This window comes from Mesoplodon bidens (assembly GCF_964165515.1).
Source record: "Mesoplodon bidens genome assembly, chromosome: 15".
Lineage (NCBI taxonomy): Eukaryota > Metazoa > Chordata > Mammalia > Artiodactyla > Ziphiidae > Mesoplodon > Mesoplodon bidens.
In genome coordinates, this window is record NC_138171.1 from 29,504,368 (window position 1) to 29,520,152 (window position 15,785).

Sequence of the window (15,785 nt, forward strand, 5' to 3'; positions counted from 1 at the left end):
AGGAGGATCCCACATGCTGCAGAGTAGCTGAGCCCGCGTGCCACAACTACTGAAGCCCGCGTGCCTAGAGCCCATGCTCTGCAACAGGAGAAGCCACTGCAATGAGAAGCCCTCATACAGCAACGAAGACCCAATGTAGCCAAAAATAAATAAATTAAAAAACAAACAAACAGGGCTTCCCTGGTGGCGCAGTGGTTGAGAGTCCGCCTGCCGATGCAGGGGACACGGGTTCGTGCCCCGGTCCGGGAAGATCCCACATGCCGCGGAGCGGCTGGGCCCGTGAGCCATGGCCGCTGAGCCTGCGCGTCCGGAGCCTGTGCTCCACAATGGGAGAGGCCACAACAATGAGAGGCCCTCGTACCGCAAAACAAACAAACAAACAAAAACAGCAGATAATCAGTTTCATTTTCTTCTGGAGACATCCCTTCTGGAGCATCTATCTTTTTATTCCAGGCTGGGTTGCTTGCTTTCTTTACCTGGAAACACAGCTGACGTCCCAGGTCTTTCTCATCACCACTCTCCTGTGTTTAGCCTCACTTCTTTCTTAGTTTAGTTCCTTATTTTTCTGAAGCACATGCTCCAGTAGCTTCCTAAGAAAGAGTGTATGCAAGGTCAAGTTTTTGAAACCTTGTTTGGCTTAAAATGTCTTTATTCTATCCTCATACTTGATAATCGTTTAGACAGATATGTTACTAGGTTGTAAATCATTTTCTCTCAGAATTTTGTGGGCATTGCTTTATTGCTCTGGGAAGACTCAGAAAAAGGCAATCAATGAATGGTCCCAAGGGCTGGTGGCCTTGGCTCTATGGCTGTTGAGCTCATCACCACCAAGGATGTCAAGGTCACCAGGCTTGAATCTTTGAACAGAATCCCCTGGAGGCAGATATGCAGCCGGACCCTTGCTCTGTCTCCTCCTCTTCTAGGGCCTGTATGGTCACTGTCCCCCTACCCCTTCCTCCATCAGTTTTCCTTCGAAGTATGATATGTGAACAAGGATTAAGTTCTCTCAGTTATGACCCATTTCCACTCTTGCCTCTCAAGTCACTAAACTGAACCTCTGTAGCCATTTACAGATTATTAGTGGAGATAGGTTTCTTTTCCAGGTGACCAATCCCTTCATACATGTTCATTTTCCTTAATTTCATTCTTGGAGGGTAACCTTAACCTCCAATTTTGGGGTTACTATTTGTAGCCCTCTTACAGTCACATTCTCTGTGCCATTTCTGGAATGCCAGTATCCAGAACACCTCCCACAAACAGCAATGCTTCAAACAACTAAACAGCCCCTTCCTACCCCACCCCCATTTAGTAGGTCATGTGGGAGCCCTGCCCCAGAAAGCCTCTGGTTGCTTCCTGGCAGAGTCTATCTCTGCATTCCAGGACTGCAGTTCTGAAAAATCCCCCACAAGAGCCCACAGGCCTCACCCTACTTTCAGGGGAGAGAGCTGGGGACAGACAGATTCAGTGACTTGCCCCTGGACACCCAGCCCCGGGAACCCTCGAGACAAAGCAGCCCTTCCTCTCGTGGTAAGCTGCCCAGGTGGTGATGGGGTTATAATGCCTTCCTGGCAACCCAAATCCCCACCCGAGGGCCCTAGGGCGGAGAATTAGCAAAGACAAGAGGATTAGTCTTAGCTCACAAAAGTCAGACCTCCCTTTGGCTAAACTCTGCCTAAGCCACCCGCTACTTATGAGGCCAGAGCCAGCATTAGCCTGCTCCTTACCCCAGGTCCCCACCTGGCAGTAGGTCACAATGCTCCAGCCGCCCAACCCACCAGAATGGCTGACTGAAGTGGGAGGGGGTGAGGAGGGTTTGGTGGGTGGGTGCGTGGGGAGGGGGAGATTTCTCAGGAGCCCAGCTCCCCACTGCCCGAGCTCACCCTTGAGTGTCTGCCAGGGCCCCACCCCCTCCCATGGTCCTCCCCACCATACTCCTTCCCAGCCCTGGTCCTTCCTGTAACCTCCACCTCCCTCCATGACCCGCCTCTGCTTACCCAGGCCCGAAGCCCTTGCTTATCCTGTCCCAGTCCCTTCCAGGGGCATGGGTGCTGGGGAGGGATCGGTAGCCCAGTGGGTCCATGTGTGTCCCCCTGGGGCCCTAGCCAGGCCCAGGTCCTGGACAGTGTCCTAGGGCTAGGGGCACTGGGGCTGACAATTCAGGCAGTCTTTTCCACAGCTGGCCCAGCCTCTCCGCTGCTGCTACTGGTCAGCTTCCTGGCCTTCGACCTGCTCCACCGGTAAGTAGACAGCAGCCTGGCAGGTTGGACAGGTGAGCAAGGGGTCAACCTCCCAAAGCCCAGCTGCCACCCTTTCTCTCCACAAGCCTGCAGGTCCCAGCTGGCCACAGCACACACATCTCACAGGGGGCCAGAGTCAGGGGGCCGGCAAGGGTCCAGGGCAGCAGGAGGCTCCACTCCTGCCCACGGTGGCAGTCACAGGACGACTCGCCTCCAGGAGGCTCTGCTGCTGCTGCTCGTGGGCCTGGGGCTACTCCTGGGAGCCAGCATGCCCTTGGCCCTGCTTGCCCTGGCTTTCTGCCTCTATCCTTGGGCCTGAATGCCCTTCGGAAATACACTGACCATGCTGCTTCCTCAGGCCTCCTTTCCTCCACCCTGGTCTGGGAAGGTGGGAGGATACTCCTTTATCCCCCAGCCTGCACCTACCTTGGGGGACCTCTGAGGTCTCCCCACAATGTGGACAGTAGATACCTAGGTCTGAGTCCGAGGGCATCAGTAATAAGTGAGATAAGGGACAGGGAGCCCAGTGCAGGGAATGGGAGCCACCTCAGAACCTCTAGGTTAGGGGTCGCTATTCTGGCCTCCACTGTGGTTCTAGAGAAGGAGGGTCCAGAGAGAAAGAACTACAAGAGAGTGGAGTGCGACTGGATATCGGCCAGCAGGGAAGGGAGGGATCCAGAGAGGTCTTTCCACAAGAAAACATGAGAAGCTACATCTGTGGGCTCACCAGGCTCCCCTGCCAGCCCAGAGGGTCCATGAAAGAGGCTCAGGTAAGCCTCACATCCTGCAGTGTTTCCTCTCTTGGCTGGATCCCCCCCAGCCCAGGTCACAATGGGGCTCCTTTGGGACGGGTGGGGGCAGTGAGAGTGGGGGCTCAACTCTGGCTGGACGCTGCAGGAAGCAACATGACCTAGGTGGCTCTGCCCAGAGGTAAGACCCATGCCCCAGCTCAAAGCCCCACCACACCCATGCTGGTACCCTCCTGACCCCTGCGCTCTCACCCACCCTGAGGTGCCAGGCATCTCCAGGGCTGCTCCTGCAGCTGGCGTGGCCCTCTCCCCAGGTGCACCAGCGGTGATGCAGCAGCCGCGAGCGGAGACACATGCCATCGGGGCTGGTGAGGGGCCACAGCGTGCAGTGCCCTGGTCGGCCTGGGTCACACGGGAGGGCTGGGTGCGCTGGTGCGTGTGCCATGTGCCCCCGAGCTGGACCCAGTGGTGGACCACATCAGGCTGGCGACAACCGCTGCAGCATGTGCTGTGGGGTCTAGAGGGGTTCCTCTACCTGCTGCTGGTGCTGATGCTGTGCCACACGCTCTTCACCACTGGCTCCCACCTGCTGAGCTCCTCGTGGCCCGTGGCAGCTGCAGCATGGCTCCATCTGCTGCCGGCTGTCCTGCTGCTGGTGCTCAGTGACCTCCCTACCCTGCTTTTCATGGCCTCCTTCCTGCTGCTTTTCTCCACACTGCTGAGCCTCGTGGGCCTCCTCACCTCCACGTCTCACCCAAGCCATGCTCAGGACTTGGACCAATAGAAGGGCAACCCCATCCTGCTGCTTGTGTCTGTTGAGCCCTGGCCTAGGGCCTGAAGCCCAGGGGAGAGGGAGGGCAGTTGGGACCAGGGCCTTCCTGCCTCAGCAGGCCCCAGACCTTCAGTCCCTAGTTGGGACTGGTCAGGGCATGCATGATGTTGTTGGAACTGGCAGGGTAGACTGGCCTGACCTCTGGGCACCTCCCTCAAGCTGATGCTGCAGGTACTTGGGGTGGGGGGGCAGGGACTTTGAGAAGAGACGTTAGGGCAGAAGGCTTAGCCAGGGGCAGAGCTTGACCAAGCCATCAAGAGCTCCCACATGCATGTGGTGACACCACTGGGGCCCCCTTAGCAGCTGGCAGCATCTTTTTCTTGCAGCTGCTCAACTGCCTCAGCTTCAGACTCATAGAGAACTACTTGGGTACCTCTGTATTTGCCATTCCCCCCACCAACCTCCTCTTTCCACTTCCCCAGGCTCTAGAAAGCGCCCACTGACAGAAACTTAGCTGGGAGAGGGCTAGCCAGAAGCCTCATGGGACCTCAGCCAACTCACCTTCCAGACCTGTCTGCCCAAGCATTCCCCACTCCCTAGACTTCCTACCTCCTGCCTCAGTCCACATCCCCACCTCTGGGAAATGGGCCAGCCATTGTAGTGAGGTTCCCAGAGAGCACTTACTCTTTAAGACTCCTGAGGTCTGCTACGGAAAAACAAACAAGAAGTCCCATTTCACTCACCTATGCAATGTGTGGCCTTGGCCAATTAGTTTTTTTGAGCCTTGGTATTAAGTGGGTCCTGTCATGGAGCTGTTGTGAGTCAAAAGCAATAATATCTATTCTTTTCTTTTTCCCTCTTTTTTTTTTTTTTTTGCGGTACGCGGGCCTCTCACTACTGTTGCCTCTCCCGTTGCGGAGCACAGGCTCCAGACGCGCAGGCTCAGCAGCCATGGCTCATGGGCCCAGCCGCCCCGCAGCATGTGGGATCTTCCGAGACCGGGGCACGAACCCGTGTCCCCTGCATCGGCAGGCGGACTCTCAACCACTGCGCCACCAGGGAAGCCCCCTAAAAGCAATAATATCTATGTGTGAAGTACTTTGAAAAGACCAGAAAACTGTACGATACTGTATTGAACTCTAAAGAGCAGAAAGCTTCTCTAGGCCTTCAGAGTAATGTTCTGTCATGGATACAACTGGGGCCCTACCATGGTAAACAGAGGATGGACGAATGGAAACAAAATGTAAAAGGTTGTATGCCATGAAATCTCAAAATATGCAGGTGTTGAACTCTTCTGACTGTGAAATGCTTGGGGCTGGGGCTTGGTGCCAGAAGATGTCTTGTACAGCTATGTGAGTGGGGAAAGCATGGCCCACGGGTTTCTAAAACCAACCCAACAAGCTGCTTACAGCACCAGGAGGGCCTTGGAAGGTGGCATCCCTTGATGCCCAGGATGCTGGCTGTTCACACATCAGCTAACCCTCCAAATAAAACAGTGAGTGATCAGTTACTACAGGCAAGACATTTGATAGAGAAGACCCACCACCTGACCCCCACCCCACTCCAGACCTCCACCTAATCCCTGACCCTCCCCAATCTAGTCTTGACCCCAGTATATACATAACCCTAAAATCCCTGCTCCTAAATCCCTCAACCAAAAGGCCCCTCTCCTGCCAGCTAAATACTCAAGCCCTGGGGACCAGCCCCTAGAACCGGGGTTCATTTTTTGCTAAAGCCCACTCGCTGTGGAGTTTCATAACTCTGCATGCCACTGGTCAACATCAGCACCTGAAACCCCAGACACAGTCCTCCTTTTTTCCTTTCAGTTCTCCCTGAAATATGACCTGGTAGCAAGGGCAAGGCAGGACATGGAGGCGGCATAGCTTCATGGTTAGCATGGGCTCTGGTGTATTAGCTGAAGCTGGGTTTGAATCCCAGCATTGTCACTTTCTAGCTCCATGGCTTTGGTAAAAATTGCTAAGCCTTCTTGAACTTCATTTTCCTCTTGGTTAAAACAAAGACAAGAACACCTGTCTTGGGGCCCCTGTGGGGCACTTGGTATGTGAGGCAAAGTTTCTGGACTGACTCCTCACACCACAAACTGTAGCTATGCTGTTACCATCCCATTTTAGAGATGAGAAGTCAGGCACAGGATAGCTACTTGCCAATGGCAAGGCCAGGCTGTTTGAGTCCTAGTCCAGCCTAACAGGCTACTAAAGGGAAAGCAATGGAGGAAATATAACCTAACTGAAGACCCCAGGGCTTCTCAATGCCTGTTCTTTAAGCTCCTGTCAGAGATGAAGCCAGGATGCCAATCTTGGGCCCGTCATTGACTTGGCTGTGCATTGCTAGCCAGGGACATCACTCTGGAGCCTTGGGGCCAGTCTGATTGAGAGAGGAGGTTTTGGCCCAGACCAGACACACCGGGGGGCAGGATTTTGGCAGGAGCAAGGAGAAGGCCTTCTTCCCTTCCCCACATAAATATATATCTTCTACCCTCCTGCGTTGCTGGTGTGGGGTAGGGTGGCACAGCCAGACTGGAGAGCAGATAGGCAATACTTACCAAATTAGATCAACACATACCCTGTGACCCAGCAACCCAAAATGAATTCTCACAGAGGCCCATAATGGCCTTGCTCCTCAAAGTGTGGTCCCAGGGCTAGCAGTATAGGCATCACCTGTAAACTGGCTACAAATGTAGAGTCTCAGGCCTCGCCCCAGGCGTGATGAATCAGAACCTGCATTTTAACAAGACTCCCAAGGGATACCTTTGCACACTGTGAGAAGTGCTGCAGGTGAGGGGATATGTTGAGGGGATACGTCTGAGAATGATGATTGCACTCACTGGTGGTGGCAGGAGATGGAAAATGTGAAACATGGTGGATGAGCACTGTGGAGAGGAGGCAGCAGTTAGAAAGGGTGGAAGCTATACGGATTGATCTTGAAATCCTAGCGTTGAGTGAAAAGAAGCTGAACGAGAAATAATGCAATTTTTTCCACACAAACTTAAAATGCATGCCAACAAAACCAGACACTTTTTTCTTCTTCTTCTTCTTCTTTTTTTTTTTTTGATAAGAACAAAAAATAGAATGGAATGGCCAACTCTAGAGCCAGCCAAATGGGATGGAGTATACAGATAAAAGGAAATAAAGTGAGGGACCTTGCAGAGAGGAAAGAAAAACATAACTCCTGAAATTACTTTAAATGTAGACAAAGTCATCCATTTAGACTTAAAACGCTTAATAATGCAAGCCTGGGGAGAATGAACTTGCTGGAATGAAGTTCTAAGCCCTTCCGTTTGGGCCAAGAAGGGAAAGCTGTCCCACTGGCCTCAGTGACCTGGGAGGTTGGGTGAGTTTTCTTTGCCGGCCTTACCCCATCCAACCCCGCAGCTGGCTCAGATGGGGTGGGGTTCCAGTAACGCTTGTGGCCTGGCCAGAAAAATAATCAGATCAGGGGGAGCATAAAGAACCGCAGTGGTGGAGGTATCAGCCGCGAGGGGCCTTGCATGTGAGAAAGCAGAGAGAGGATCCACAGCGGCATACACGCACCCTGGGGGGCGCCTAGGAGCAGGAGTGCCCGGTAGGACTTTCCTCTTTCCCAAGGACCGGGGAGCAATGAGTAGGAGCGGCCAGGATGCGAGAGGGTCAGAGAGGGCAGTGTCAAGGGGGATCATAAGGCTGGGGGCTCCACTTGAGCTAGCGTTGTCAGTGGCCACCCTAGAGGGAAGAAGAGGGGTCCCTGGAAGCAGGCGGTGCGGCGCCCAGGGAACCGCTCAGGACCAGCTACGGGAAGCCGGGAGGGGGCGCTCTCACCCAGACGCTTCTGTGCCGGAGAAAGGGGGCGGCTCCGCCCTCGCTAGCGGGTGAGGGGAGCAGCTCTACTCGCCGAGAGTCCGTGGCCACAGAGGAGGAGGGGGCCGACTGGGTCCTTTGGGGAGGAGGAGGAGAAGACCTGCGCTGCGCGCAGGAGCGACCTCTAGGCTCACCTGCGCGGGAGAGGGGTCAGGGCGACGGCTGGAGAGCGCCGAGCTGGCGCGTTGACCGTGGAGGCACAGTTGGGTGGGCATGGGCCTGACGTTGGGAAGGAAATGGGCACCCACACAGGGAAAGTGCTAGCCACCCCCGTAAATCAACACCTCCCCCCACCTCCACCCCACCCCCGGAATCGCAGCCCCTTGACTCGGTGCATGGCTTGCTCCCCTGGCGGAGACCTCCAGCTCTGGCTACGAAGAGTCGGGCTTGGCTGGGTGTGGGAAGGAAACGAGGAGGGGGAGAGGTATCTCCCGGGCCGGGCCGGCAGTGGCGGAGAAGGTAGATCCTGGGGCTAGGAAGGAGCATCTCCGGCCCACTGGCGGCTTCATTGACTCCTCAAAATCTCCTTAACCCAAAACTCTAGCCCGAGTTCCCGAGCCTGAAACCCAGAGGCATCGAGGGCAGAGCTCATGAGAATCCCGGAGAAGGAAGGGCCCAACCTAGACGGCTTCACTGTCTCCGACTGCTGTCCCAACCCTAGTCTATTATTCCATTCTTCCGGGGGTAAAGACCTGTCTTTTGTGAGGTTCTATCAGGATCTGGATGCAACCAACTTTGGACAAGTTATTTTCTGCTGAGCAAACATTTCTATTACCTTTCAAATATTTTCCATCTTCAAAATAAAAGAACTTAGGAGCTGTAGCTTTTATCATATTTTCTGGCCTGTGTCTTCAAATGTCTAAAACCAAAAAAATTTTTTAATTGATATGTGATACTGTATACTTGCAAAATATTTGTAACATATATGAAAGTTGTGAAGCCCTCTAAACCCAAGGATACCACATCCATCTAAAAGCCAGATGTTATGAGGATAGGTCCTCTTCCTTTGTGTTCATCTTCTGACTATACAAGCTGGAATTCCCAGACAATGGTATATGGAATTGCTGTTCACAGGTAACTTTGACTTGATCCTGATTTTAAAAGAACTGCTTTTAAGTTTCCACCATTAAGAATTACTGCGGAGTTTTGATAGTTAATCTTTATCCAGTCAAGGAAATTCCTTTCTACTCCTAGTTTGCTAGCAGTTTTGATCATGAGTGGATGTCGAATGTTAAAAAAATTTTTTTTTCTTCATCTACTACAAGGACTACTTATTCTGCTTTATTCTGTTTATATGGTGAATCAAATTTTTAGGTGTCTTTTAATGTTAAACCACTCCTGGATATTCTTTTTTTTCTTTGGCCAAACTGCACGGCTTGTGGGATCTCAGTTCCTGACCAGGGATTGAACCAGGCCATGGCAGTGAATCCTAACCAGTAGGCCACCAGGGAACTCCACTGGTTCCCTTTTAATTGACATATAATTCATACATTTTATATATGAATAAAATGCACAAATATCGAGGGTATGGCTCAATTAAAAAAAATTTTTTTTTTTGCCCTCACTGCACAGCATGCAGGCCGACCTGGGATCGAACCCATACCCCCCGCATTGGAAGGGCAGAGTCTTAATCACTGGACTGCCAGGGAGGTCTCTGGCTCAATAAACTTTTACACATTTGTGTGTCTTTGTGTGTATCCATGTAACTACCAGCCAGATAGAACTTTTCCATCATCCCAGGTAGTTCCATAATGCCCTTTCCCAATCAATACCTCCCCCAAAAGGTAACCACAATTCTGATTTCTATCGCCATAGATTAGCCTATTCTTGAAATCATGCAGAATAAAATCATATAAAATGTACTCTAGTTTCTGGCTTCTTTCAACATTACATCTGTGAGATTTATCCGTGTCGTTGCATCTGTCAGCATTTTGTTCTCCTTTATTACTGTCCCATTGTATGGGACGAATATTTACCCACTGTTTTTTTTTTTTTAATGTATTTATTTTTGGCTGCATTGGGTCCTCGTTGCTGCACGCAGGCTTTCTCTAGTTGCGGCAAGCAGGGTCTACTCTTCATTGCAGTGTGCGGGCTTCTCATTGCAGTGGCTTCCCCCGCTGTGGAGCACAGGCTCAAGGCACGCGGGCTCAACAGTTGTGGCTCACAGGCCCCAGAGCGCAGGCTCAGCAGCTGTGGCGCATGGGCCTAGTTGCTCCATGGCATGTGGGATCCTCCCAGACCAGGGCTCGAACCCGTGTCCCCTGCATTGGCAGGCGGATTCCTAACCACTGCGCCAACAGGGAGGCCCCCACTCTCCTGTTGATGGACCTTTGGCTTGTTTCCAAGTTTTGGCTACCATGAAAAAAACTTCTATGAATATTCTTGCACAGGTCTTTTCGTAGATGTCTAGATGTACTCATTTCTCTTGAAGTGAAATTGCTGAATCACAGAGTACATAAATGTTCAACTTTAGTAAATGCTGCCCAAGAATTTCCAAACTGATTTGTACCGTGCAGTGGTTCCAGTGAGTTTTTCAGCCTATCCACCTAATTCATCGTTTGGAGTTTCTGCTCTTTCCTGGTCATCAGATATGGTATTTACATTTCTGTTTCTCATTTTTACTTTTGCTTGGGTGATTTCTGAGAGGAGGAGGGTTCTAATCAGTCTCCCACATGGGCTCGGGAGCTTTTTGTTTAGTTCCAACCACTTAACGAGTGTCTACCATGTGCCAAGAAATTGTGCAAGGTATGTGTCTTGTATCTCCAGGAGCAGATGAATGTTGAACATACACACGAATGTGTGAGACTGGTATAGGTGAGATCTAGCCAGATTCCAAACTGCATATAAAATATTGACAATTTCAACTCAGCCCTTGATATTTCCCAATCCCAAAGAGCTGCTGACAACAGAGAACCCCTCCAGGGTCTTTGTTAAGTACACGTGTGTTCTGGTGAGGGTGTAAACAAGTGTGTGAGACAGTAGGAAGGATGCATTCAATGATTCTAAACAGTGTGGGTTAAAAGGTCCAAGGTCGCAGAGAGCCCAGAGGCAGCCTCCCCAACTTTTAAGATCATGGCTGGGAGACCTACTCCCTTACACAAAAAGATGCTCCTCTGTTCTTCCATGCCTTTATTGGTGACAGCAATGGACAACAACAATGCCAGGCATAGCAAGATACCCTGGCCCAGCACCTGGGGTGGCAAGCAGGCACTGCAGGGCCACTGGCACATTCAGCCCCAGCATAAGATCCACTCTACCCAGGCCACGTCCCCGAATGGGCAGGAGGCCATCTGTCCAGTTTGTATGGATGGATCAGCCTGTCTGAGTGTCTGGGACGCTGCCTGCAGGGTGCCCCTGTCCTTGGCACGTGGTAGGGGCTGGTGTGAATACAGCGTGGCATCCCCCGGTGGACGGTCAGGCCCCGGTGCTGACCATGGGGGATAGGGCTGGGGACTGGAGGAGGCAGGGGGCCAGGCACAAAGTTCACTCCGGGGCTACATCCTACAAGAGAACCAGCCATTATCAGAGTGGGCTTCTGGCCAGGGTGAGCCCAGCTCTGCCTTCAGGCAGTTCTGGTCCTCCAGGGTGAGTTTCTCTGGGCTTCAATTTCCCCATTTGCAAAATGGCCATACTACTTCCCCTACTTCCAAGTCAGGAAATTGTGACAATCAATGAGCTAATTAATGAGTCTACAGATGCTGCTCCAGACTCAGCAGTGACTGAACCCAAGCCTGGGGGGCACAAGGGCTACCCAACTCCTCTCAGCCCACCTGGACAAAGAAGGCTAGGATGGGGGAGGTTCAAGGGGATGCTGGAAAAGGTGTGCTGGGAGGTTGTAGAGGCACCTACCTAAGTGGGGTGGCATCGAGCAGTCTTCTGTTGGATTAAAATTGAAGAATTCATGGGGTGGGAAGGGCTGGCCTGGGAAAAAAGGGGGATCCTGGGGCAGGGGTGGAAACAGAGGAGGTGGGGAGGGCTGAGGAAGAGGGTAGGGAAAATGCATGGGAAGGGGTAAGGGAGAGGGTGGGGGCAAGGCCAGCTGCTCCCCGAAGTCTGGGGGCTGCCCCTGGCTCCCCTGGAAGAGATGATCCGGCTCTGGCCAGTCCTCAATCCACGGGTCTAGGAATGGGATGGTTGTTTTAGGTAGGCCTGGGGAGCCAGGCCGCCCTGAACTCTGGCTGTCCACACTTCTAAACCTCTACTCCCTCCTCTTGGAGAACACAGCACCCTCTACTTCCTACCCAGGTTTCCTCATCCCCTCTCATTTCAGGCCAAGCCCAAGCTGCGCTCTTTCTTCCCTGCCTGTCTCAATAGTCAGTGGACTTGCCTCTGTTCTGACCTCATGCTCCCCTCCAGTCTCCTCCCTCTGTTGCCCAGCTCCTGTATCTTTAGCTTCTTCCTCTCCCAGCTCCTCGCCACAGACCAATAAATAAGCTTAGTAAACCTTCTCTCTTAAAAACAAAGATCCTGTTGCTTCCTTCTCCCAGTAGGCCCTTGTTCCTTTCATATTTCCTCCCACCAAGAGTATTTTGCCCAGGTGCCATTCTCTCATCAACTGCTCACTTCCTCTTTCAACCCTACTCTACGCCTTCAACACTTATCCTACGAAACATAACCACTTCCTTGCTTCCTGACAAGTCACGTGGCCAAGAGCCTCTGTCCTCCCTGAGAGTGACTCTACCCTTGTCTCCTTTTGTTTCCTCCACCAGCCCCTCTTCCCTTCCAACTCCAAAACATGGCTATTGTTTTGCTCTTTCCGTCGCTGTTCACATTCATGCCCTCAGCTGCCACCTCCCTGCTGGGCACCACTGACTCCAAATCTACTCAACATCTTCATAGTACCTCAAAGAGATCTGCCCTAACCAAACTCACCAACTCATCCTCCCACCCAACTCTTCCCTTTGACGTTCCTATTTCTGTGGCTCCAAACTGGATTCCTAAGACCTGAGCCACGACAAACTAGCCTTACAACCTTTAGAGCAACCCTTCCTTTGTTGGGCATCAGTTCTCCAACTGATTTAGATGAGATTTAGTTCTCACCTAAAAAAACAAAGAAATTGGACCATTATATAATCAAGGTCCTAATTCACTTCCCTGATGCTCCAACTCCAGGCTAAAAGTGACATTCTTGACCTCTCTGTGCCCTCACATCCTTTAATGCTACTACTGCCTTCTAACGTGACTCGTGTCTCCAATTCAATAAACACTATCCTGTAGGTAGTATGTACACAGCAACTGTCCTAGACAAGTGGCTTAAAGGGATGAGTTGTCAACAAGTGAGGCAGGAACCTTAGCCTTGGAGGACACGATCCAGGGCAGAAGCAGACATGGAACAAGCACCCACAACGTTCCCTTTATCAGCAGGCAGGAACTGAAGGGGCCAGCCAAGGGGCTTCGCTGTGTCCGCCACACTGCCTGGATTACCTTTCCTGTTTCTGCCTTTCCGCCCCCCACATCTACTCCTATCTAAAAGTATTCCCATTCCTTTCCCGTTTATCTGTAGCATAAGGGTCTCTGACATGCTGCCTTATGTGCTCAATGCTCACTCACATACACATAGGTGACCACGTGGCTAGACCATATAGAAACCCAGGGGAAGGAAGGAGCACTCAGGGTCCACAACGGTCCTTCAAGGGGCCTCTACTCCCCTTGAGGATCTCTGTCCTGTTGTTTATGAGCCCTATGCTCTGAGGGCCCTCTTTGCATCACTACCGTCCCCACTTGTGGTAGGGCTCACCATGGGGATAGTCACGCTTCGGCAGCTCCACACCCCAGGCATCAGCCACGTGGGTCAGAAGCAAGTGTGAGAGGTGGCGGTGGGCATGCTGGTCCCAGTGGACACCGTCCCGGTGACGGTGCTGTACTGCATGCCGGAAATGAAAGTGGAGGTCCAAGACATCGAAGCAGTGGTCCCCAGCCAGTGTAGCGCTGTAGAAGTTCCCTTCAACCACATCCCGCCGCAGAGAGCCCACCAGGGGCTGGAGCTGAGTGACAAAGTGCAGCATCTAAGAGCCACAGAATGAAGCAGGTTTGGGAGGGAGGGTCCTCTATCTACCAGTCAGCTGCCCCGTCCTCTATCCTAAGGGGCTCTGGTCACTTGCCTCGGGCAGAAGGAAACCCCCAGTGACACGCTCTCCTAGGGGCATTGCCATGTTCCACACCAGCAGGCAGGAGTCTGGCAACACCTGGTCCATGCGCATGAACACCCGCTCCAGGTTCTCTCGGTAGCTCTCCATCGAGCAGCGGCCATACCTGTTGGGTAGCACAAAGGGTGGGCAAGAGCACAGGGGTGGGTGGCCTCTGAGCCATACCTCCACCCCAGGTTTCCCTCTCCCCCCGCCCCAACCTGGAGAGATCCCAGAGGCAGGAGTTGATGATCACCAGGTCCGGGGCAGGCCCATATGTCAGCTCCTCCAGGACTCCCTCGAGGTACTCGGAGTAAACGCGGGTGAGGAAGTAGAAGCGTACAAGGTGGTGGCCAGAACCCGAGCAGAACTGGCGGACCTCCCGGTACTGTGTCCCGTTGTGCAGCTCACCCAGCTGACCCCCAGCCACCAGCTGGTCCTGTTCAAAGCTCAGCTCCCCCTGCCCACCCCCCCACCCAGCTGGTCAGACCCATGCCAGGGAGGAGGACCCTACCAGGCCAGAGTCTGTGCCCACCCACCACTGGCATGGCCACCAAGCTTCCCTCACCTTGGCTTTCAGCTGGGCGGCTGTGAGCAGTGAGTCTTTCTGGAGCAGAAGCACCAGGTCTTTGTACACAGCCCGCTGGACTGCAGGGAGACAGAGATCCTGCGGCTGAGGCAGGCCGCACTCCACCCCAGCTCCTTCCAAATCCAGGCCTCCCATCTTCCCAGGGCTGGGGTTGCCCAACACCACCTTTGTGGAGTGTTGACTTAGAGACAGAAGAGAAGGTGAGGTTACAAAGTCCTGGCACTACCTCTGTTCCTTCTAGCTGTACATCACTCCTCAACTCAGCATATAGTGACCCAAGATCACCTGGCAGAAATAAGTCAGCCAAGTCACCCAAGAGACAGACAGCACAATCCACCGCTTCCATGAGGGACATTGTGGGGGACTGTCAGGAAGAAAAATGCTGAGCAAGGATGGGGTGAAAAGCTTGACAAGCTACATCTGTCAGGACACCTGTGGAAGGCGATAGGGAAATAAAAAGAGAAAACCTACTGGACTGGAACAGACTAGGTATCTGACTAGTAGATCTGAGATGGAGACAGAGGGTCCAGATGCAGAAAACAGGCTGCAGGTGTGGGACCAGGAAGTGTGATTCTAGAAGGGCACTCACTTGAGTCCCCCAAGATGACCACGAACTTGTTGTGTAGCAGCTGCTGGACTTCAGAGGCCTGGATATGGACCATGGTGCTTCCCAGCGGGCGGCGCACTTCCTCGTTTTCCAGACAGAAGACCATGCCGCCGCCAACAACGACGGGCTGCAGGGAGAGGCCACTAAGCCGCCACTAAGCCGCGCGAGGGTGGGGACTCAGGACAGGTTGGCTCCAGGGTCCACACGGAATAAACGAGACAAGTGGCGGCCCCCTCCGGGCTGCTCTGGGCTACAGGGACCAGGTGGCGCCGGTCTCCATTACGCTTGGCACAGGAGGCAGGAGGTCGCCAGGCCCGCAGGGCTCCAGAACACCGAGGCGCTTCCCGCGCGGTGCAGCCCTGCGCCGCGCCACGTGCCGCCGTCGCCCCGCGCATGCGCGCGCGCGCCAATTACCGAGTCCCGGGGCGCCGCGCCGTTCACCCGCGACCCGGGCAGCCCCGCACACCGCGCGCCACTCCCGCAGCGGGCTCCGGGCCTGGCCTCATGTTCCCGCGCCCGAAGAGGCCGATCGCTTCAGCACAGCCTCTGCCCCACAGAGCCCGTGCGTCCCGGTTAGCGGTCGGTGCGCAGCCCGACGCCCAGCACTCTCCATGCGTGAGTCGCGGAGGCCCGACAGCGCCTGGGCCCTCCCCGCCCCGGGCTGCGACACTCACAACTCCCACTTCCGGTCACCCATGTCCTGCTCTGCCCGACCCCCCAACGCCCGAGAGGACAGGAAGGCAGCAGGGGTGGCCGCCGTGGGGAGCAGGAGCCAGGGCCGGGCCTACCCGGGCGTGGGAGGGGGCGCGGCGGCGGCCAAGCGTAGCCGCCCACAGCGGTGACGGCCGTGGC

At 53.7% G+C, this 15,785-nt stretch overlaps 3 protein-coding genes across 6 annotated transcripts; 2 read left to right on the forward strand and 1 right to left on the reverse strand.

Annotated features, from left to right (window-relative positions):
- Window positions 1-1,975: 1,975 nt before the first annotated feature.
- Window positions 1,976-2,556, forward strand: LOC308629149 (uncharacterized protein C20orf141; the record flags this gene model as incomplete). The annotated part of the gene is given in 4 exon segments (XM_081256693.1): window positions 1,976-2,057; window positions 2,060-2,237; window positions 2,296-2,444; window positions 2,447-2,556. Coding segments are annotated over 4 exon segments (519 nt in total).
- Window positions 2,557-3,293: 737 nt separating this feature from the next.
- Window positions 3,294-3,770, forward strand: TMEM239 (transmembrane protein 239; the record flags this gene model as incomplete). The annotated part of the gene is made up of 1 exon (XM_081256712.1): window positions 3,294-3,770. Exon 1 carries the CDS (start codon window positions 3,315-3,317, stop codon window positions 3,768-3,770), a length of 456 nt encoding a protein of 151 aa, XP_081112838.1. The 5' UTR covers window positions 3,294-3,314.
- A 6,954-nt stretch (window positions 3,771-10,724) lies between these two features.
- Window positions 10,725-15,768, reverse strand: PCED1A (PC-esterase domain containing 1A). Of its 4 annotated transcripts, none has more exons than XM_081255782.1 (8): window positions 15,348-15,768; window positions 14,916-15,060; window positions 14,306-14,385; window positions 13,959-14,197; window positions 13,714-13,864; window positions 13,350-13,596; window positions 11,462-11,488; window positions 10,725-11,113 (listed from the first exon to the last, which is right to left on the reverse strand). In XM_081255782.1, the coding sequence occupies exons 2-8, from the start codon at window positions 15,037-15,039 to the stop codon at window positions 10,866-10,868; spliced, it is 1,116 nt and encodes a 371-aa protein (XP_081111908.1). In that variant the 5' UTR covers window positions 15,040-15,060; window positions 15,348-15,768; the 3' UTR covers window positions 10,725-10,865. The 4 variants fall into 4 exon arrangements, with proteins under 4 accessions (XP_081111908.1, XP_081111906.1, XP_081111907.1 ...); XM_081255780.1 differs by having other exon boundaries at window positions 11,462-11,731; window positions 15,608-15,764; XM_081255781.1 differs by having other exon boundaries at window positions 11,462-11,731; window positions 13,959-14,044; window positions 15,348-15,763.
- Between the last annotated feature and the right edge of the window lie 17 nt (window positions 15,769-15,785).

Excerpts from the sequence above, each read along its gene's own strand:
- PCED1A (XM_081255780.1), bottom strand. The coding sequence starts at position 15,039 with ATGGTCTTCTGTCTGGAAAACGAGGAAGTGCGCCGCCCGCTGGGAAGC. Across the intron at positions 13,865-13,958 it reads TGCCTCTGGGATCTCTCCAG|GTATGGCCGCTGCTCGATGG; the intron begins GTTGGGGCGGGG and ends GCTACCCAACAG. Across the intron at positions 11,732-13,349 it reads GAAGCGTGACTATCCCCATG|ACCCGTGGATTGAGGACTGG; the intron begins GTGAGCCCTACC and ends TCCCATTCCTAG.